The sequence below is a fragment of the Acanthaster planci genome, linkage group LG08 (genome assembly GCF_054643075.1).
Source record: "Acanthaster planci isolate LZ-2023a linkage group LG08, COTS_SCS, whole genome shotgun sequence".
Lineage (NCBI taxonomy): Eukaryota > Metazoa > Echinodermata > Asteroidea > Valvatida > Acanthasteridae > Acanthaster > Acanthaster planci.
The window spans coordinates 4,603,338-4,626,031 of NC_141784.1; the positions used below are offsets into that span (position 1 = coordinate 4,603,338).

The 22,694-nt window shown below is 42.3% G+C and overlaps 1 protein-coding gene and 1 non-coding gene across 6 annotated transcripts in view; both read right to left on the minus strand.

The window, feature by feature from the left end:
- LOC110974478 (coatomer subunit zeta-1-like) overlaps positions 1 to 22,694 on the minus strand; it is an 86,287-nt gene that overhangs the window by 57,353 nt on the left and 6,240 nt on the right. For 3 of the 5 annotated variants that reach the window (XM_022226148.2, XM_022226146.2, XM_022226149.2), the window contains exons 1-3: positions 14,256 to 14,384; positions 10,880 to 10,948; positions 2,159 to 2,240 (exon numbers count right to left, since the gene is read on the minus strand). In XM_022226148.2, the coding sequence (XP_022081840.2) occupies positions 2,159 to 2,240; positions 10,880 to 10,948; positions 14,256 to 14,273 (169 nt within the window). In that variant the 5' untranslated portion in view covers positions 14,274 to 14,384. Of the gene's footprint in view, positions 1 to 2,158; positions 2,241 to 10,879; positions 10,949 to 14,129; positions 14,160 to 14,255; positions 14,385 to 22,694 lie in introns of those variants that run through there. The other 2 variants (XM_022226147.2, XM_087140360.1) reach the window with 2 other exon arrangements.
- Positions 18,903 to 18,976, minus strand: Trnan-guu (transfer RNA asparagine (anticodon GUU)). Its single transcript has one exon. It is a non-coding gene; the product is annotated as a tRNA-Asn (tRNA).

Genomic DNA, 22,694 nt, shown 5'->3' on the forward strand with positions numbered 1-22,694 from the left:
GCTCGGTGACATTTTCACCAGTACTGCAGGACTTGATGGAGGGTACATGTACGATTTAAGAACTGAAGGCACTAAGTACTTGCATCGGGGTTACTGGGGCAAATTGTCCTTGTCGAGCATCATCAAGTCACATACTCGGAAAACAACCCAAGTCATCAAGCTCATGCGGTTGAACTGCCATGTTTTAGCACGATTACACGTACACGTACTTGTAAGTTGTCGAGGCATTTAAATGACCCCTTGTTTTTTGGGGTTTTTTGGTAGTGTAGAAAAGACAAGAGTTGTCTATTTTTCACAGTGTGGGCCGGAGATATCCAAACCTAAAAGAATGAAAACAGATGAATATGCATTGTCAAGTGAAACAATGCACTTGGGGTAGTACAGGCTACTATTCCCCCCCCCCCGGGGAAATTTAAAGAGGCAAATGTGTAAAAATCAAAGCTCAGAATGGTGATTTGGGTGTGGGTTTTACACCATGTATAATGTACAATGAATAGAGAGTTTGTTACATCATCTCTTCTAAACATGTATGTACCAAAAAGAAAGAACAAAAAGATCAGTTTTTCCTCAATTCTGACACAAGTTTTCACGTGCATTTGTGATTTTTGTTGCCCACACCTTTGTTGATATCCACTACCCATAGTTCATCATCGGTAACTGTAGAAGATTTGAGGGAGGGATTCCAACGTTGCATCCTGCCATTTTCTGTGGGTGTTTTTCCTTTTCGACAAGTTCCAAGATCTGCAGAATCTGCAGAAACAAGGAGAAATCTGATGTCCGAGACAGGAAAATGCTTGTGTTTCCCATAACATTTTGGGGGACAATTTATTGTACTTCGGTGCCTCCTGTGTCAACTCAAAGCTTCTTGGCCATTTGAAGTTTCCCTGGTTATTTGATTTCTGCACATCTAAGCAATCCCCATACATCTCTTTCTGAATCCCCTTCCATTTCCTCCTCTGCCCAGGGTCAGCCTCATAAAGTCCTTCTTCCGAACGTCTTCGATTCATCATTGGGTAGTCACGGCCTATAATTTCCAACCCCACAAGTTTTAGTTTTTCACTCTATTTGGACTGAGGCGGGTTGTTCTTATCTCAAGTGCAACTGTTGAACTTTCCAGCTCATTTGGCTGTGCACTAGACCACAACCGCTGAGAATAGCAATCACAAATGAAGAAAGAAAAATGTATTTCTGAAGTTTCCTGTGTGAAGACAACAATACATCCACTCTCAAGTAACTTCAATTTTTGAACTGCGAAACAAATCCCCTGACTGACCTCCTATCTTCATTCAACAAACCATTAAAATAGACCAGATGGTATTTTCAATCACTCCGGTCACTTTTTCTGCAAGTCATACCAACGAGTCAATCCAGGTCAAGCCAAATGCCGGTCAACACTTGGGCTTGCCAACACCCTCCTCCAACCAAGTCCAAAGGCCTCAGGGTAGTCCAACTTCATGCATGCTTGGCATAACCCACGTAAGGTTAGGGCAAGAAAGCCGACACCGTGACTTGGCAACCTAGCGGTCTCGGCTTGGGGGGGGGTTTAACTAGCCAGCTGTTAACCATTCCCCCCCCTAGTGAAGTCTCTCAACAAAGCCGACCACTACGCTTCATTTGGTCACCCCCTCTACTGCGCAGCGGACACGGCTTCCTGTTCCAATCTAGCAGCATCCCCCACCACAGTCTAGATCCAACTACGTGCTGTCTAGGCTAATTTCCTGGACAACCGAGGGGAGGGGGAGAGAGAGAGGGAGAGAGAGGGGGGGACAGAAAGAGAGATGAAGCTCCACGTGCTGGGAACCATGCAACAAGTTGAGTGGTGATACACTGTACCTGGCACCATGCGAGCAGTACTGGAGGCTGACAACTTCAAACCCTTCCAGGACCAAAAAAAAAAAAAAAGACGGTTGGCCTTGGCACTGCGACCTCGGTATGATTTACACCAAATGCTGGAGGCAAAAAAGTGGATCACATGGGGGGGTTGTCCTCTTTGGCCCCTAGGTAACACCCGGGTGAATCCACAGTGAAACACAGTAATGCGAAGCGGAGAACAAGCCAATGCACACGCACAGGCCAGATCTGACAGTAATGATAGAGGATAAGGCCAACGCGCACAAACACAGTTTGGCTCCATTCATTTCCAAACTAGGTATCTCACCATTGGCTCTGTGGGTCTTGCTGAAGAGGTTCTTCTCAAACGCCTTCTGTTCTTTTTGTGTTGGATAGGTGTCATCATAGTACTGTATCAAAGAAAAAAGTGTAAAAGAATGTGCACAGGGTTAAAACTGAAACACTGCTAGCAACTTTTACGAAGCATGTATCAAAACACAATTAAAAATCTGAGGTAAATCCACACTAGTAATTTCTGAAGAATTATGGCTCGTCCAATCTTCTAATGGGAGTAAAATCAAAGTTTGAACATTTCAATTTGAAACTAAATACAGATACAGTGAACAAAATTGTCCTTGGTCATATCCGTTTGGAAACTCACAGGTACATTTACACCCTTTAGTTCTACCGTCCGGGCTTGACCCTCAGTTCTGTTCTATTTTTCTGCAACACTGCCCCTGTGTGTACATTTCTAGAGGCAGGTTCATACTCAGTACGAGAAAACAAGAATGCAATTTGGTGACATCAGTTCAAATATTTACGTTGCAAATACACAAAAAGTTGAGCACCTTTCAACTCAAACGAGTTTTCCTGCAAATGTTTCATGACAATAATGTCACTTTGCTGTTGCATTTGCGTGAAGTGTGAACCAGCCTCTAGCACGTGTTTTCCTGCAAATGTTTCGTGACAATAATGTCACTTTGATGTTGCATTTGCTTGAAGTGTGAATCAGCCTCTAGCATGTGTTTTCCTGCAAATGTTTCATGACAGTAATGTCACTTTGCTGTTGCATTTGCTTGAAGTGTGAACTGGCCTCTAACACATTTAAAATTTTTCGGCAGAATCAAGTCCTTGGTATAATTTACTTGTACATGTGTCTTCCCTGCTTGAAATCCCAATACATGTACCTTCCCTGTCGTGAATTGAATCTGGGCGGCGCGGATGTAAAGTGCACTATCGGCCTTAAATGTTGCAAATACCCCCACCTGATACGGTTTCCTGTTTAGCTCATTAGATTCAAACCAATCAAATATAGCCAGAAAGTAAAGAAGTTGAGCACGGAATGAGATTTGGGGAAAGAGAGAAATCCAAAATGCAGCGGCGGGGGGATTGCAACAATCTCAGGAACCATTTTCTTATAGTTTTTAAAAGCTAACAAGCTATGAGTTCTCCCCATACAGGCTCCAATTATGAGAAAACTGCATGCTTTATTTGTCTTTTAACGAGGATGTACATGATACACACAAGTAGCAATATGTCATTGACTAAAACTCTAAAACATCTAGATTGTTTGGATCAATAATCCTGACATATTGTGAGAAAACACATCCCTGGTTGTGTGGTTCCAAAGTTTTGCTGTGGCACATGTACATGTAGGAAGGAGGTAACAGGGTTCCAGATCTGCACAACCAAGCCATGAAGTTTTCCTTGTGATCTCTCAGAAAGGATCAGTGAGCAAATGAAGCTCACAGATTGAATGGATTCGTGATCACTGCATGTACAATCAAGAACCCCCCCCCAATTATGGAGAAAGCATGGTGCGACCCGTTTCACGTTAATGGGTGTTCTTATGAAGTGGCATACTTCCATTACCATTATTGGGAGGCTTCTGTGACCAAAAGTGGCAAGCTCCATTCCACAGGTAAATGGATCAATTGACGCTCCACACATAATTTGCACAGCGACACTTTTCCGGACACCGTAGCATGGCTCTCCACACCAAATGCGTGACAGGATTTATTCAGTAAGACTTTGCTTAGGATATTCAGGTGATGCAGGGACTTTTTCAGAATTTATTCAGCCGCTGTAGAAACTAAGTAATGAAAGGTTCATGTTTGTGCAATGGAGAATATAATTCATTCGGAGACATGTGACTCTGCCCCATGTCACCTCAAGGAATATGTGCCCCCTACATCTGGACAGACGGTGGCACACATGCATGTCTAACTCTTGTTCTTCAAATCTTCAATGGCAACTGAATGTCTGATGTATGGTAAAAAAGATATAACATGGTGGATCTCAGGTGTACCTCTTCTTAGTTTTGGAAGTTGACAAACCAGTTCCTTCCACTTCCCCTCATGAACTGAGTACATTGTCAACGTTCTTGACCTCACGGGCTAAATCAACTGTACACCCTCAAACCACGTTGTATTTGTGTACCGACTCTCCTAAAGCACCTGCTATTCCGAGATACATACACGCTAGACATTTCTAGCACAGACACTACATCCGGGTTAACATCAAATGTGGAACACATTAAAACATATACTCTTTCACTTGTTACTGGGTCATGGGGACGACATACGTTGAAACAAAGATGTTGTGGGGACCAAAAACATTTTGGGGACAAACTGCTGTTCCCACAACTCGGTCCCGACCCTCCTGACAAAACTGTCCCCTTCGCATAACGAAAGTCTGCCCAGAGACACAGATGGGTTTTTTAAGTCCTAAAATTTCTAACGACCCATGTCAAATTACCCGAACCTGTCTCCTTTTTCTCAGTACTTGACAAGGATTTTCCACATATCAGCTTCCACGTCAATAAACAGTTTCAAGTATCTTATGTTATTCCATACAATATCCCTAACACCAAGCACCGAGTGCCCCACGTAGCACAAAGTCCCAGAAGTCTCAACGGTGCCGGTCTCTCGACAGGAAGAGCTACTTTGTCTGTAATTGATTCCAGATTGGCCAGTAGGCATCTATTGTCTTAAGCACGCATGAATCATCCGTTTCATTGTCACAACCACTGTGCGCCAGCTCCAACGTCAATTGAACGCATATGGCTTTCATCAAAGCTTTTATAAATTCATTTGCTACAGAGAGGGACAGAACAGGTGTGATAAGGAGTTTAACTTGAAGACCATTACCTCAGCAGGACAGACTGGTAAATCAACATGTCCATGGCAAATAACAGAAATATTCTGTCTTATTTCTCTTCTGAACCTTAAACATCCTAATCCCTACACATACGTGTACCGGCATGCCAGTCTGTGCTTGTGTCCAATCCAAGCACTTCAGGTAAATCTCTTACATGGCTATGTGCACTTCATCGAGGCATATAACTGGAAAAATAAAATCTATACCCACAAAAATTCCTGATGCTACTCTACATGTGTTCTTATCAGAACCTAATTTGAAGTCTCCAAAAGGTTTTGGATTTCTGTCCTTTTGGAATCTATTCACTTAAGGTTCTGCCCAGGGCAAATGAGTGACTCTTCCTCAAACACACATGCTGTCCAAACTTGAGTTACATGAGTGATGTCACTCAATGTAAATGGACAGGAGGTGGGAGAGGAAGGGAGGCGGGCCTCTTCCCCATTCCCGCCCCCCCCCCCAACATTTGCACGATCACACTTTCAGCTGCCGAGTGGACATGTATTGGAAAGCTTTCGGCTTCGTGCTCTTTCACAAAAGGATGTTCATTAGTCTACCGGAGGATGTGGACATGTATTGGAAAGCTTTCGGCTTTGTGCTCTTTCACAAAAGGATGTTCATTAGTCTACCGGAGGATGTGGACATGTATTGGAAAGCTTTCGGCTTCGTGCTCTTTCACAAAAGGATGTTCACTAGTCTACCGGAGGATGTACTGAATGCTGACATCCCCACCCACTGTTGGGTGACACTCCCCCTCCCTGCTTTGGCTTAACGAAGAAAGGATGAAAACAATGGGGCATACACCTCAGACTTAAAGGTATTTTGTGCTTAAGTGGGCCGAACTTTCTCCCCCCCCCACACCCCACAGAGGGGTTGACGCTAGCCCATTCCATATACATGCATTATGATGTGTAAATTGTCTGCCGTTACTTGAGAAGCGGCAGGGGAGAGCACAAGTTGCACGACTGAAGTCCACGACTCAATTCAGATCCATCTTGAGCCACAGTGTCAGTGACTTGGGACCAATAAACGGCAGTAATTGGTGGTTAATATGATTCCTGCGCTGGCCCAGCTGAAAAATTTGGGATGCATCATTCACACATGCACTTGTCTCTCCATGAGATGCAAACACCAACTGCTGACTAATGCTTGAAACAGGTGTCTCCTGACTGGAGTTGAACCAGGAGTGACTTAAGACACAGTCTAGCACCAAGTGACTTGGAATTTGGACTCAACCCTTGAAGATATCAACCTAGACTTGGCCCAAGACACTCTTACTCCAATTCTTGCCTTGCACTTCCAAATTCGCAGGTACACAAAGAATCTAAAAAGACACGTACAGCGCGCGAGGTAATCTGCCTGGCAAAAAGGGGTTTTCAGGCCTCGGGCTATTGAACAAACTCTGTCAACTTCACACTTGAGGTTGACAAACTGCACACAACTGGGGCGTGGAATGCTTCAATAAATGTAGGGCTGCTTCGCAAAATTATGCATGTACCAGGAAGAGATCAACTTCAGGAATCCTTCATAAATGACTGAGCGCTTATGGAAATGAGCAGCCCATGATTCACTCAAAATGCTAGTAATATGATAACCCTGATGAAAACGGATTGATCAACCAGTTTCAACACCAGCTGCTTCAAATCAAACTTCCAAAGCCAGTGCAAGAGTACAAAAAGGCAAGGACTGAGGAAGCGGATAATTTTCTGGCCAGGCAACACAGCTTCTATCAAGATGGCTGCATCTCGGCTCAGGACCCTAGACTGCATTTATTAAATCAAGAAATTAGGGTGACTAATGGCCCCTTTTTCCCTCCTCCACAATATCGATCCTTTCTCCAGCATTTTCCAGACAATTTGAAATTGCCAGCACCGTGAACGCGTCCACATACTTAAGCCATACTGCACAAATCAGAAACAAACTTTCACTCAATTATTTGCCTGATTGGAATGCCCAAGGGCAGTCGAGAGGAGGGCTTCCCCCCATCTGTGTGGAAACGATTAGGGTTTCGTGACTCATGATCGGAGGAGTAGAGGTTCAAATCCAGCCGTTGCCCATATGCTGTGTCGTCCTTGTATCAGTCCCAGTTGTTTCTCTCTGCCCGGAAGAATACTGTACATGGGTGTCAACATTAGCTGATGAGTAGCCTGGAGTGGACCAGCATCCCATCTCCAGGGAACAGTAACAATCCCCAGGGATTCCAGGGAATATTCTCAGTCGATCATTGCTACTGAAACGGGAAGATAACACCAGCCTGGTGACCGACATACGGTGACAGACTTTACCCTACTTTCCCCAATGTGCCCCCTCCCCCCCAAAACAAGTCAATGCCACTGCAAGGGACTGTCACACTGGGGCAAAGAAACACTGTGTCACAGCCTTCCACCCTGTCTCAGTTCCAGTTAAGTCACTGATAACCTGATTTCAGAAACTCAGATATCTCAAAGTACAAAAAAAAGGGGGACTTTTTTGAGAGAATTTGATTAGACTAGTTCCCTTCACTGCATGTGTAACTCATGTGCCTCTACCCAAGTCACCCTAGGGAAGTCACCTCAACACACCGTAACATGTGTTACCACATTTACCACCCCCGGAGCCAACTTTCAACAGTTTAAGGATACAGCCAAGAAAAGTCTATCCCGTATATTTTCTAAGCTTATCCATATCCACTTGAGTGTCCTTGGGTGAGTTTATCCATGTACTTAATATGGACAAGAAGTTGTATTGCCGTGCCCTAACTTTCCGACAGCCTCTGCGAGTCCATGATTTCCATGAAATGCAAGTGAACTGATCTGGTGCTGCATTGGGGCTTTTTCCCAGAAATCCTTTAAGCCAGTGCTGTTTAATATCTTCCACTACGTCACGTGACAGGGTTCACAAATCATTACCGGGAATGGCAAGAAATGGGAAAAAAACCACAACCTTCACTCAGCTGCCATAAAGTTACCTGGATGCTGTACTCACAAACAACCCTACCGATTCTCAAAGTCATCTAAATGTGAAAAGTAATACCTACAGTAGTTGACCAAAGAAAGTAATTTCTTCTTTAGGCAAGCTGACCTACATGTACAAGTGCATAAAGTCTTGAACACAGAGCATGATGAGCAGCTGACCATTAGGGCCTGTACAGACATGTTCTTTTGGTTTGATGTCCAGGCAAACAGTGACCGGCGGCACGGGACAGATACTTGAGTACACCTAGCACGCCTGGGTAGCCTTGTTACCTGTGGCCGGGTGACCCACTGGTTGGAGGAGCAGCTACCGTAGTACTAAATCCTTTGAGATACGCCAAAAATCAGCAAAGTGCCTGCGTGAGCATTTGGTGATGGAACTGGGCCAGACTAACCTTGGTGAGAACATATTTAGGCAACTGATGCCATGTCTTCCCCAAAGAAAATAGAAAAGTAAAGCCCAAAATTTCCTCAATGGTGATGAGTAATCAATCATAAAAGCTTCATAGTGCCCGCACCATGCAGAATGCACATCTAGTTGGTGAATGGTTTCACATGAGGGCTTTGCAAGTTACACGTATGGTAACATGTACATGTATTTGTGGCAAGTCCATCCATGCAGTATACGTGTAAAGTGAATACCTATCGCTGAAGACAACACTGTGTCACTCACTGACAATGGGAGTCCCAAATCGTTAGCACTTACACCTGCCCAGCATACCGTGAGGAAAATGTCACTGAGCAACAATGGATTACCAGCCTGCGTATGATTTATGTGCTTGTCCTGGGTGTGTTTGGTTCCCGTAAAGAGATATGCTGAGCAGTATCTTCTACCAAGAGGCGTCATAAAACCCATTTGATTTGGGCAATCGATGCACTCAGAACTTACTGGAACAAATGACAGCAAAGATGACATGCCCTCCAATGGTACGGCATCTTTCAAAATCAGGGGTGTGAGTGGCTACTAAAAATGAAAGCTGAAAACAGCTAGCCAAATGCTGAAATGTAAGAAGTCCCCACACATTTGTACATAGCAGGTGCACAAAAAAAGCTGAAATTCAGGGTCAACATCTAAACAAAAAAACAAAAAAATTAGCCAAAAAGCTGAACTTTCACACTCTGCAAAATGCCATTTGCACAAGTTGTGACTAAACCCAATGGAAAAACCACCCTACGAAATCTGTGCTTGCCAAGAATCCCTCCCCCGTCTGCCTTTTGCAACTGGACCATATTTGTTAGCTACATAAACGTATACACGTATTAGTACACCACAGGTCTAAATATGATCATAGGCTCGTGGTTTCTTCCATCCCAGGTCTAAGTCTGCACATTACTTTTCTTGTGAAAACTGTAACTATTTATACGGTGACCTTCAAAATGACTCACAAGCTTGCTCTGCATTTTCCATCAAAAAATTCAAGGAGAAAGGGATTTCTTTTTAGCCTGCTGAGTAAACTTAGCCCCACACTGGATGCAACAACCATTTTATCTACTCCCCCTTCCGCCGTCCCCATCAGAGAGGAAGACGTGCAAATATTGGACCGACATCATGCCGGGCTCAGCAGCAGTGAAATCACGCTGGCCTGGGCAAACAAGTCAATGCTACATTGATGAATGGCAAACTTAGCCCGTGGTTGCATGCAGGATATGGGGTAACAACAGGGGCGCTGTCTTATTGCAGCCATCTCTTCATTTCCAGTCGTGTGACTGCTTCATCAAGGTTACTTCAGTCACCTTGCCAGCCTTAAGTTGTTACGCCCCAAGTCAGAAAATAAATTTGCTTTTTTCCCCCTTTGATGTCTTGATCTAACCCTCATAATCAAGTCTTACAAGCACGCCCTCTAACAAGATGTTTTTGAGACATGGAGAGCGTGGTTTTGCAGAGCAAAACTAAATTTGCTCTATAATTGGCTCTGTAATAATGGGCAACGCCAGCAGTGTGTTTTCACATTTAAGCTGCAGGTTGCATGCAAGTGCTTTAGGACGGATGAATCTGAATATGACATCAAAGACAGTAGAGGAGCCAAGTCAGGTTAGCAGTTTGTCTCCACTGGTGACAAATTTCTGCCGGTGTCGACACCTAAAATGATTTCTGAAACATTCTAAATACTGTCATTCACTTTTGGCAGTCAAAACTTCACAGACCAGTTCGACACTAAAAAGGAGACTGATATTTAAAACAGAAATCACTGTATGGTTTTCAATCCAGCTTTATCCTCCATGCTGATACATTTGAAGACCAGGCTACACATGTACATGTACATAGATTTCCCTCGTCACTGCAAAATGTAAAACCATCAGGGAAAAACTGTTAATGTGACTGCATTCCACTGCAACAAACTCTTCCCCCCCTGATCCCCCCCCCGACTTGGGTCATAGACAATGCATTTTGGAACATGTTAGATTGAGAACTCTGACCTCTTTGATTTTCTGGTACGATTTTCTGGTGCATTTCTCTCAAATACAAACACACAGTAAAATCAGTACAAGGCTAAGCAACCTATAAGAATTTCATTATTTTAAGATTCTGTTTGATCAGTTAACAAAAGCAAAGGGCAGATATAGAGAAAAAAATTTGGCGGGAGGCCCAAAACTGTTGACAAATTTCTTCACCTAACCTTTTATAGCCTCACGAAAGGGTAAGACTCAATTTGGAAACTTTTTACAATCTTTTGAAAGGAAGTAGTCTCATTACATTTAAAAAGCCAAAAGAAATTTACGGGAAGGAATTCATGTGCTGTTTCCCCCATGGATCCACCAATGGGCAAGCAGTTCAACTGTAATTATCATTGTTTCAAATCTGTACAGTGGAGTGTGGAAAACTGAAAATAAAATGCCGACAACCAGTAAGTACATGTACATATTGGAAGTAAAATGTTATGTAATATTTCAAAAACAAAAAAACACACATGGCGGATAAGCTTGAAAGTCCACCATATTACCTTTGAGATAATCCTCTCTCCATCATTATCAAGGATGGCAATAGCTTTGACGGTATACAAACTCGCTGGCTGTAACAAATAAAAACATCATTATAAATTATAAAAAAGGTGATAATATTATACACAGAGTAAATTAATAACAGCTAAACTTGGGTTTCACATTTTCATTTGAGAAAACAAATTTTAAAAACAAAACTCATAACACTTATGGTCCAAAATTAGATGTGGGCGACTAGTGAATTTCAGTAGTCATGGCAACTACATGTATCAATAAATGGTCCCGATTTGTCAACCAGTCACGACTATTTTTTGTATTAGTTTTGTGTATTCCAGTCAAACCATGTACATGTACATGTATGGTTAGTACATGCACTATCCATAATTAGTGATATGCAGCAGGGCACCCTCTGTTGCCTGTGGTGTGATAATGCACAATGCTGCCAACGGTTTGCAGCATTCCCATACCCAAATGGTACAGTCCAAACTCGGTGGAAAAGTCAAGATGACAGCCAACGGCTGTGCAACCACTGATCATCTTTACAATGGAGATCAATGTGTGCAACCTCGACTCCCTGGGTCTGCATGTGCGCGTTCCATCGCAAGGCATGGTGGGAACCAACATGGCATGGCAAGATCGTACGCTTGGGAATGAGGTTGACAGCCATGCTGCTTAAAAGTTAGAGGTATTTTTGTGTTCTGCCGATAAAAAAGTCAACACAAAAAAGGAGAGTTTTGCTGAAGCTTACTTTGTACATGAAAATGTTACCATCAAAGATCTCCATGGGTAATAGCTTTGCTATTGACTCCAACAGTAACGGCTACAGTGGCCATGTCATGCGCATTGACAACTGCACGATGCAAAAAGTATTAGACTGGTTACCCTGTCCAGCAAGTCCAGCCAATGAAAAAATGTCAATGTGAAAAAAAAAAGTTATGTCAAAACTTACTTTATGCATGAAAATACTGCCACTAAGTATCTCCTGATCTACTGTGGCAAATTTATTGATTACCGGGGCAGTTTTCCAAAACCACCATCTGAAATAGTATTGCAGATTCCAACTAGCATAGTGGTAGGCTTGGACAGTATTGCATTTTTAATAACGCGATATGCACGATAACTGATGAAATACTGCAATGTTCACTAATGTTGTAATATTCTTTGAAGTGGAGTATTCAGTGGCATCGTCAAATAGCATTAAAGACAAGCAGTGACATTCACTGGGAATGCCAGCAACTACCTCTGACTTCCAGTCAGACTCTAAAAGCTTCATGTACACCAAAACCACAAACACAATGAAAGGGGGATCATAAAATTTCAAAGGGTTTTGGCTGGTGGGTTGGCAGTTGTTTAAGTTTCATGTTGTAAACCAAGTCCAAGTGACAATGCAGTACCGGTTGACACTGGATGACTTGTACCACAAAAGATGGAGTGAATATGAAGACATGGTGGTTTTCCTTTATTTTCAAAGCACAGCAAGAATACATGGTATCAAAATTCCACAGGTATTTGCCGTTATTTCAGTATTTATGGACCATCAGTCGGTACTTTTCGGTACTGAAAAAATACTGCCACTATTCTGACTATTAAATAATCCAAGCCTACACGGCAGCCATGTGGGCATAGTGGCTTGCCGGCATGGCATGCATGGTGGCAACCATTGGCAACTCTCAAATCTCTTTATTTTCTCCAAATCTCGCAAGAAAAAATGACATCATTATCACGTGATCAGATAAAAATGACGTCATCACTGGTTGAACAAGCGACATACGGCCTAAGCAGAAACTAGCAACATTCCTAGATTGTGGTTCGGTCCCCGACCTGTAGGCCTAGGCCTATAGTTCTGTCTCGTTTTATGATTAATAATGTATGTCAACAGTGCTGACTGTGTGTTGATGGTGTGTTGACAGTGATATAGACCCTTTCTCACATCACCTGTGATACAAACTGACCATGGTCCATAATGTCCATGGCCTACTTCCTGAACATTAAGGCACTACCCTGTAGGCCTTACTGCACTCTACCTTTTTTATGGTTCTGCACACAGTGGCATTTTGAAAGCTGCCCAGCAATCGTACCAGATAAAACATCCATTTGCGCTTTCTCAAGCAAATCTTTCCCTGAAGACCCTATAATAAAAGCCAACCAATATAGACCTACCAGGCATGAGTGTATTTTGTAGCATTTAATCTATATTATTGGCAAAAAATGAGGGTTTTTCTACCATCCTCACCTCTCATCGCTTGATGATCCACACATTATCTGCATTCTCTGTGGCCGCATGTCACGTGACAAAAACAAGCACAGCATATTCGTGTAATGAACATTTATATTGTTTTGGATACCAGTCCCCATAATTCCAACTACTCCAACTAAGATTGTGTACAGAGACATGTGGGAAATCTGTGGTCAGGGAACCACACTAACCACATGTATCAGCTTGACCATTTTGGAAGCGGGGGGGGGGGTGATGCACGCTGCATTGTCAAGCTACATGTAGCTATTTACGCATGTTTAAAATGTTTGAAAAATATGTACTTCAGGGAGTGATAATATTTTACAAAGATACGGTTGTAAAGTGGTAAGACTAACAAAGTTTCTATTTTCCATGCTATTCAGGGATTTATTTTTAGCAAAATGGTCAAACCAATTTGCGATTAGCGTGCTTCCCTGACGACAGATTTCCCAGATGTCTTTAAATTTAGCGGGAGTAGTCAGAATTATGGGGACTGGTATCCAAAGCAACAAAAAAGTTTGTTACGCGAATACACTGCACCTGTTTTTGTCACGTCATGTACGGCCGCAGAGAATGTGTGCAGATCGTCATGGGATGAGAGGTGACAAAGGTAAATAAAATTAAAACTCATTTTTGCCAATAAGGCCTAGGCCTATTTTAGGTATAACGCTACAAAATACAAATACTCCGGGTAGTTCTGTATCAGCCTAGGTTATCTTCATGGGGTTTTTACTATTTTAGGGGAAGATTAGCTCTAGAAGAAGAAAGTGCAAACCGACATAAATTCTGGTTACCTTAATGGGCACAGTTAAAAATGCCACTGCGTAGGTAACCATAAAAAAGATGGATGCAGTAAAGTCTATGGAGTAGTTCCTTACTGTTCAGGAAGTTGCCATGATCATGGCACAACCGGTCGACCATGACAACTGCAGTAGTGTTATGTGAACGGCCGGCCACGACTGCGCATGAATTGAAACTCTAAAGACTTAAGGGGGAATGTCTACTAGTCACTTAACTGCGGTTGCCAACATTGTCTAATTTGAATTATCACTTTTACTGAACTCTGAAACATAAGCAATCGGCAGCAGCAGAAAGACAGCACTGATTGAATGATTTCATGCTATACAGCTCAAAAATCTCACCAGCACGGGAGCGTCCATCTTGAATTGTTACTGGTATCATGTACATGTATGTTACGCAGGTGTTGCGTTCAACGTTTACCAACGAAAACTTTTGCCAACGTGGAAAACCGGAATTTGCGAGAATATCCGAGAGGACGACTTGGCACTATATCAGTGATCACTTCGAGGGCGCTCTTTATTTTGCCAAGCTGGCTTGCAATTTTTTTATGGGCCTCTTGTAAAAACGGCGTGCTTTCAATGCTAGCACTTCCACCCCCCAGGCAGTGCTAGCAACTTCCATGAAACGTGATAATTGCCACCATCTAGTGCACATTTGTTGCCTGTGGTGTGAACTTTAAACTGCCCCGTGGTTCCTTGGCAGGAACATTAGGCAATTTGTCACTGCCATTACCTTTTGTTGTCACTGAACGACGTGGTCATAAGGTTATCTCGTTACCCTGTCTGTAACGTGACCATGGTGCAATAAAAAAAAGCCACTGCCTCATCCCCATAATCGCCCTGAAAAACTGCACCGTTTGTAAACCTCAACGAAAAGCAGAAAAACAACCCGAAAGATAATTAGGCGAAGTTCCTCTGAAGAAGAATGAAATAGCTTGTAAAACACTTGTTACGGAGTTAACCTGTTATTTACCCCACGGCTGACGCAAAAAATGTTACCACCCGCCCCCTCGTGTAATACCTTGGATTAACTGAAACTAGTACCTGTATGTTTATAAACAATGTACGTAGCATATCGCAGAAGAAGACTTCATTAATATGAAATCATTACTTTTTGTTACTGAGAGGCCGCTGCTTGGGACATGCATATACATAGTAAACCCAGCTCACATCCCACGTAGTTCACCACGGGGTGGTGTTATTGTGTGGTTTTCAGTCTGTAAGGGTATTTCCCCCAATGGTGAAAAAACAGCGAGGAAATGCAAAGTAAACAAACGTGCGAAATAACAACGAGTATACTTGCGATTTCAAAAAGAGTTAGGCGAGTAAAAGGTCATGTTTTGATAAATAGAAATGACATAAGCAAAAGCGACGAACAGTACCTTTAATTGCCCCGGTACAACCCCTTACAAAAATCACCGTGTACGCGCAAGGAGTTTTCCCTTTTTTCCAGGTCACGAGTTAATAATTACAAATGACCCCCAAAGACAGCGCTGTTCATTCATTCGAATTTGTATTCAAACTTTCTTAGTTTTTTTATTTGCCGTTGTTTTCGCAGGTTAATTTTTGTTTTTGTTCCTTTTTCACAGTGTTGCCTTTTTCCGGCGAAAAGTTGACTAATGAAAACCTCAAAACAGCAAGTTTCATCTTGTTTTGTTGTTTTTGTGTGTGTGTGTGTGTGTGTGTGTGAATGTTTTGGTTTTTTTTAAGTAATGCACAACATTCAGACAGGTTCCCCTACTGAGATCCAAGCGTTTCTGTACAGCTGTCGGGGGGAACCTTCCCATCGGTTCTAGACCTAGAACCAGTTCTGATGACCTCACAGAGCCGATTATCTTCCCTTTTGTTTCGGTGATTAAGCAGAAGACAGGATGTGCATCATTGCATTATGACAATGGCGAGGAAGTGGGCATGCGGGCTACTCAGAGGGGAAACAGGTTACTTTGCACTGGCCCTTATACGGCGTTCAGTCATTAATGCTGTGTTCACGTGTAATCTGAATGACCATTGGTGAGAAAATCAAACTTCTCAGTAAGTGTAAAGTCTTAACTCCAAATTTGGAGGGACAGAAACTGCGATATCGGATAAATGTTTGTCCTGTTCATTCTTCGTCATTCGTTTACCTCATCTTACTTCCATCTCTCGCCCCCACGCCTACCCCTACCCGGCTGTTTGTTGCTCTGCTCAATTGTATACTTCAAATCAAGTGACTTGCTTTTTAGCACCGCAAGCTTATTGATTTTATTTATGAATGGGATGTTTAATAACAGCAGAAATATTACCGCCTAGATCAACCAGCTTCTACCCAAGGACAAATATTTCTTGTTTCAACAAATATACCACTTTCTATAACATTAATTTGCACTCAATCATTTAGTGGGCCTTTTACTGCAGGTCAAGTTCACATTACGTCCATGGAAGAGGAACAATAACGGTGGTGAGATTTTTAATTGAATAAATTCCTCTATAACGGGGATACTGACTCGATTTCCTGGTCGTATTCTAGGAAGTCAAGGAATAACAAATACACCAACCTTGGGGGAAAGATAGGGGATAAAACATGTCAGTAAAATTCTGATAAAAAGCTTGTTCGAAGTAATATTCGAAGAAATTTAAATCTTTAAAGTTAACTCTATTTTAAAAAACAAAGATTGGACACAATGAGACCCTGGAACTTTGAGGGGGTCCGATTAACGCAGTGGTCACCTCCTACGCGTGTCCCACGTTCGAATCTCGCCAAGGTTTGGCAAGTGGGTAAGGTTGTCAGTCCCAACAAAGGGGCGTATCCAGGACTTTTTCCAGGGGGTTCAGGGGGATTTTTTTAAATGTCATTTTGGGGGACAAGCGTAAATGATGATGAACAAAGTCATGACGTACATGTACATTGTTTACAACGGTATTGGTGTACTTACTTCAGTTATTTTTTATTATTTCCCCCATTTTTGCGGGTTTTTTTTGGTCTCAGTGCAGGGAGGGTTCGACCCCACACACCTGGATTCGCGCCAACAACCTGTGTTTCCCCTGAAATTCAAATCTTCATTCCGGGGTTTTCCCACCTCTAAAACTTTAGACTTTCGTTTTCATTTATCTCAAGTGTTATATCCGTATTGAACATTCATTCATTAAATTATTTAGAGAGTCGATAAACGAAGGACGTTTGACAAAACACGAGGTATATTTAAAAGACAAAGTCTTTTATGGAAATCGTTATTAAATCAAAAACTTGACAAGCACAACTAACGACAGGTCATATATGAAAGACTAGAAGGGAGCAATACAGACATGACTTCTTCATCTTCTTCATTTTGTTTCCTCGAACCGGCAGGCCATCATTTTTTAAAACTTTACTATTAGGCCTACCAAAAAGAAAAAATACAGAAAACAACCTTAGTTGCATCGGTGTACCTTATTACAGTGTTGTTTTTAAATTCGAAGTATAAATCTAACATTTTGTGAGAATAATTGTGTTGGGTGTGTAATAGGTCAAGAAACTGCAAAAACAACACCTCCTTCTTCGGCGTTTTCCAATGTCATGTTTCTGTCTCTACAGTAAAAGCCAGTGCTTGGAGCATCATCTGGCGATGGCGGTGTTTTCGGCTCTGATGGTGCGGGCTTTGCTTACCGCAGACACAGGGGCGCGTGCCGGCCCCAAACCAATCTGTCCTCATTTTTCTCAATGAAAAGGGGATGTGCACTGACATCAAACATGTCATGTGAGGAAATTGATACTACGTGATTTTTATTGTAAGAAGGAGAAAAAAATGAAGAGGGCGGGGTTGAAAAGTGTCTAGAATATGGATTTGCTAATGTGACAAAGATACCATATCTAACAATACAAAAAGTGTGATGTAAATCTAATCGGTATCCACACAGGACAACACCATCCGGGTATTGTTTCATGAAGATACCGGGGGCATTAATTTACTATTATTTGAACACCATAGTCTTTGCAGTGAACCACGGTATCAACTCGAGGTAGTCCGTCAAAGGTTACGCTCAGGTGCTTTACAGCCATTGATATTATGCCAAAGCAATGACTCTGGCATACTCCATAAACAAGAGGTTTCCGGAGCACGGGAAACTGACTGAAGCCACCCTTACCTTTTTGGTTCAAATTGCACACAGCAACAGATGTAAAGCATCCACTAGTGTCAAACAATTTGTTTGACAGCTAAACCCAATTGTTTCTTTGAGTTTGGAAGTGTAGATGTGCCCTACCTCATTTGTGAACAACAGAGAAATTACAGATGGAATCATTCCTTTACTTTCCATTTATGGATTTTTGCCACTGTTTCGCTGAGTAGGTACGCCTTTCTTACAATCATTCTTAGGTTAAAATAAATCGTTCATTTGCCGAGAACAAAGATCATACATGGTCTCCACCGACCTTTCGGTCACCTGCCCGATTCTTGACCAGATGACATTTTAATGATAATTTTCCTTGATGCCGACATTTGTTGATATACGACAGGCTCACCTCTCGTGCTAAGATGGATGTGACCCGGTAATTACTCTGTGAATGCTGGACTCCCCCCCCCCTACCCGTCGATTTTCTCACTAGAGCTTTGTGTAACCGCACAATTTCGGCCGCATCAAAAATACGTCAAAAATCAAGCATCCTCCAATATTTCAATTAGGAGAACGTGGTAAAAACACGCAGTAAATAGGAAATTGATGCCTCATAACTCGAGGTGTTCTAAATTATAGAAGTATGGGTGATCGATCAAGTGGAGGTGCTGGGGAGTGTCATAGGTCCGCCCTCCAACTAAAACCTAAAGAAATACCTCGTGAATCTTCACCCCCTCCTGAGGGGGATCTTACTTTCCTTTTATTTTTCCCGTTGCCCGGTTTTGCTTGAACCATCTTCTCTGTTGTATCGCATTCTTCGCTCCAAACATGCAGAAAGCATACTGATTCCAAGTAAGTAAATAAGTCCACCAAAAAATTCATCCTACTCTGCGGATCATATAAATATCTCGCAAAAAAAGGCGTCCCTGGGTGGGCTCGAACCACCAACCTTTCGGTTAACAGCCGAACGCGCTAACCGATTGCGCCACAGAGACCTACGTAATGAATTTGCCTTCTACATATTCTCAGCATTAACTTCATCTAGCTCTACAGTAATCGCAGGCCCACTGTGAGAGAATTCCATGTTGTTGATTTGATTCAAATCATTCACGTTTCTGCCAACGAGCGATTACTTGTGACAACGCGATGGTTCTACACACCAACCGAAATTTATTTCAGTTTATGAAAGAGCAATTGAAAACTTGTAAGCTGATCGCTAAAAAACACTCAGTTCTGTTGTTGCGAAATTTTTGCTGTTTTTGATCCACAGCCCGTGTGTGTGTCTGTCTAGCTTGTACTGAGCAAGATGTTACACACATGCCCCGGAATTACTAGCAGTCTGGACTTGTTCTGGATATACTGAACGACATGTAGTGTAAACAAAACATGTAATTTCCAGGAAATTAATACCGTGTGATTAGATCCCTAAAGCCAGGGTCCATCGATCAAAATTGGAGACTGGTTCTTGTCACAGGTTGTCCCTTTGCCCTCCCCACCCCCACCCAACTGAGCACCTTTAACGAGTTAGCAGATTCGAATTTTGTCATCATTTTTATGCACTTTTATTTAGCTTTAACTACTGTTTGTGACTTTGATGCACGTATTTGGAAAAGAAAGTGGCCGAATGCTGGGAAAATATGTCAGTCGACACCTTGCCCCAAAATTGGTTGAAATATCAACTGCCTGCACTCTTGACGGACATCGTTCCATAATTTGCTAAGATTTCTTTCAACTAATCTTTGTAGGATCAAATAGCTTTGCAACGGGCAAAGCACGGCAATAAGGTAACTCAGAGCACTGATTGTATAATTCAATTTTTGTCAGCATTCCTATCACGGTGCTACGAAGCTCTTTCATATTTTTCAGATCAGTTTACGCTTGTTTGATAAGAGATGCACAAACCACGCTTAACGCACGTTGGACAATTGAAAGAACGTGGAAACCAAAATATCTAAAGGATACCTTGTATTTTAGTATATAAAAGAAATGTCGACAAGACCTTTTCTGTTGAAATAATGATTAGCAACAAATGCCAAGTAAATCCTCGGAAACATGTACACCGATAAACTAGTTACAAATGTGCGTCTGTAGCGTCTTTTCACACACACACACAAAGTTTAATCAGTAAACTCCACAGAACTAGCATAATGGAATTTTTCAGGCCTGGATAGTTTCAATTTTTCCAGCGTGCTTCTTTCAGCTATAACTAACAGTCCTTGAAATCTTAATGCAAATGTCAGTTTCTTAATTACATGCCTTTTCTACCCTCTCTTTAATTTCAACGAATTTGGATTTTTAATCCCGAAAGTAGGCCTACTTTGTTAACGGGTGGTGGTGGTGGGGGGGTATAACCCTAGTTTGCAGTGATCATTTCGCTTACACGTATTCAAGCACGGTGTGTCACAAATTGTATGTTACGGATAATCTGACTTCTTGGAGGATCGACTGCAGTTTGCCAATCGAGCCCAACACACTACACATCTTCATCCGAAGTATCTTGTTTAATTATGAGTGTCTTTTCTCCAGATATACGCATTGTATCTCTAAACACAGCAGGTGAAAAAACTGTTCGCAAACTTAGGCATATGCAGCAAGGTATGAGACGGAGAGAACCCCCCCTGCTTTGTGTTGGTCATTGTCTGGCAGGAATCTGGGGAATTCCTTTCAGACATCTTGGGGGATGTGTTAAGTAACAATAGTCTGGAATGTGTAGAGGGATTGGACATGTTGGGGCGTACCCCTCGGTCTCATTTCTTGCTGGGTATATTTGCAAGCCTTCATTTCGGGTACCGCCTTATTAGACATTCTTAATAGCGTTATTGCGAGCTTCCCAGGCCCAACATTGCGTGGCTGAGGTGGAAATGCTTGATAACTTCATAAACTGCAAGAGACGTAACCGTCTGTCCTTTTGTAAGGACCACATCCTTGACTATCTCCACCCGAACTGCCGTAATTAAGACGGACGCTCAGGGCCGTACGTAAACCAATGAACTCAGCGTCACAATACTCCAAACGATCAACACCAAGTCGGAGAAACAGTCTGCAAAACTGCTTGTTGTAATGATGCGGCATTTTGTGCGCAAGGTACTCGCGCAGCTAGATGCGCAGGTATGGGCTGTGCCTAATGAGTGATGTCTTAATACTAATAGGCAAAGGCACCAAGATGAATTAGGATAGAAAGGGTTGGGACATGAGACATATTAGCTGGACTTGTTGAATGATTCACGAGTGTTGATATCTCGCTTTAGGTTCCCCATTGTGAAAGAATCAATAAGGGTGGAGAAGAAATTATTTGAAATTTGGCAGTGATTGGCATGTGTTTATGTCCTTTCGCTTGTAGTCGAAGATTGCACACCCATTACCATACATGTTATTTCATCTATTTACGCCATACAGTGGTAGAAAGTTGTATCAAACATCTTTCGGAAGAATAATTGATTTCCATGACTGAAAAAAGTGCACGACTTGATATGGAAAGTATTTGTCTGTATAAAGTTCGGTTTATAGTACAGCTGAAGGAGCGAAGCAAAGCGAAGCGAATACGACGTCAAGAAAACTATGCAGCGAAATTTCGCTCGAGTTGAAATGAGTTCAACTTTTGTGAATTCGCAGCGCGAATATCTGGGCCAGACGGGAGGTCACTAATCCGCGTTTTGTGTTCGCTTTCTTGGGAAGTATGAACCAGCCTTATTTAGGCCGGGCAGACTGACTTCGCAAAGACGTCAGTTCTTAGTGTCTAAATAACATACATGAAACTATAATTGAAGCTATTTGTTGGGGGACGTCCATGCTCTGCTAAGAAAAAATTCAAACAATTATTTCATAATCAATATAAAAAGTATTCAGAAATATTGTAGGCATTTTGCGCCACAAAGAATAATATGTGATTTTTGTTAGAGGTATAGGAACGGAAATAACTTTTTGATCCACCGATCGAGGACATAATTGGCGACTCTCTTCGGAAGGTTTAATCGTTATCTGGTATGACAAAAGTCAATCAATTTGAAACTGATTTTTTTCAGTATGCCACATCCTTGTGATCTGTTGACAGTCAGTGCTGAAAACATGGCTTCAAGATTTTGCGGAGATTTTCAGCATCAAAATGAATAAAACAAGACTCGTGAAAGAACCTCTATGTTGAAATGATGCGGATTCAAACTGCATGATGACTCCATGCCGTTGGCTAAGAAACACGATGTACTCGAAACACATGGTTCGTAGAGATAAAAATAACAAGTTTCTCAACTGAGCTGTGAAGCAAAATGCGTATATGGCCTTCTGCGCCGAGGAAAAACAGCTCATGTTCCAAAATCCCCTCTATAACCACAGGCCCCCTCCCGTGTACATGTATGTGCTTGGAACACGGAACCAGCACAAATTGGCATTTCCCTTCTCCCACGGGTTGCGGGCAGAGGAGACCCTTGTATCTCTGGCCCCAGCCAGCGTCACACCTGACCTACGAGATGAGCGAAGGCAATGGCCGGTAGGCTCTCGCTGAGGGAGGAAAACAGGTCAGCTTTTATAATATGCAGCGTATCTGGGAGGGGAACATATCCACAGTGCAACAAATCGAAGCTTCTCAAACGTTGGAACCTGCCACAGACAGCAAATGTCTTATTTCTGTTTGAGAAAACTGTCGAAAGTATAATATCCAGACAGTGTTTTTCACATAATTTTGTTTTTTACTAAAACGTGATGATGTATTAACTTTTT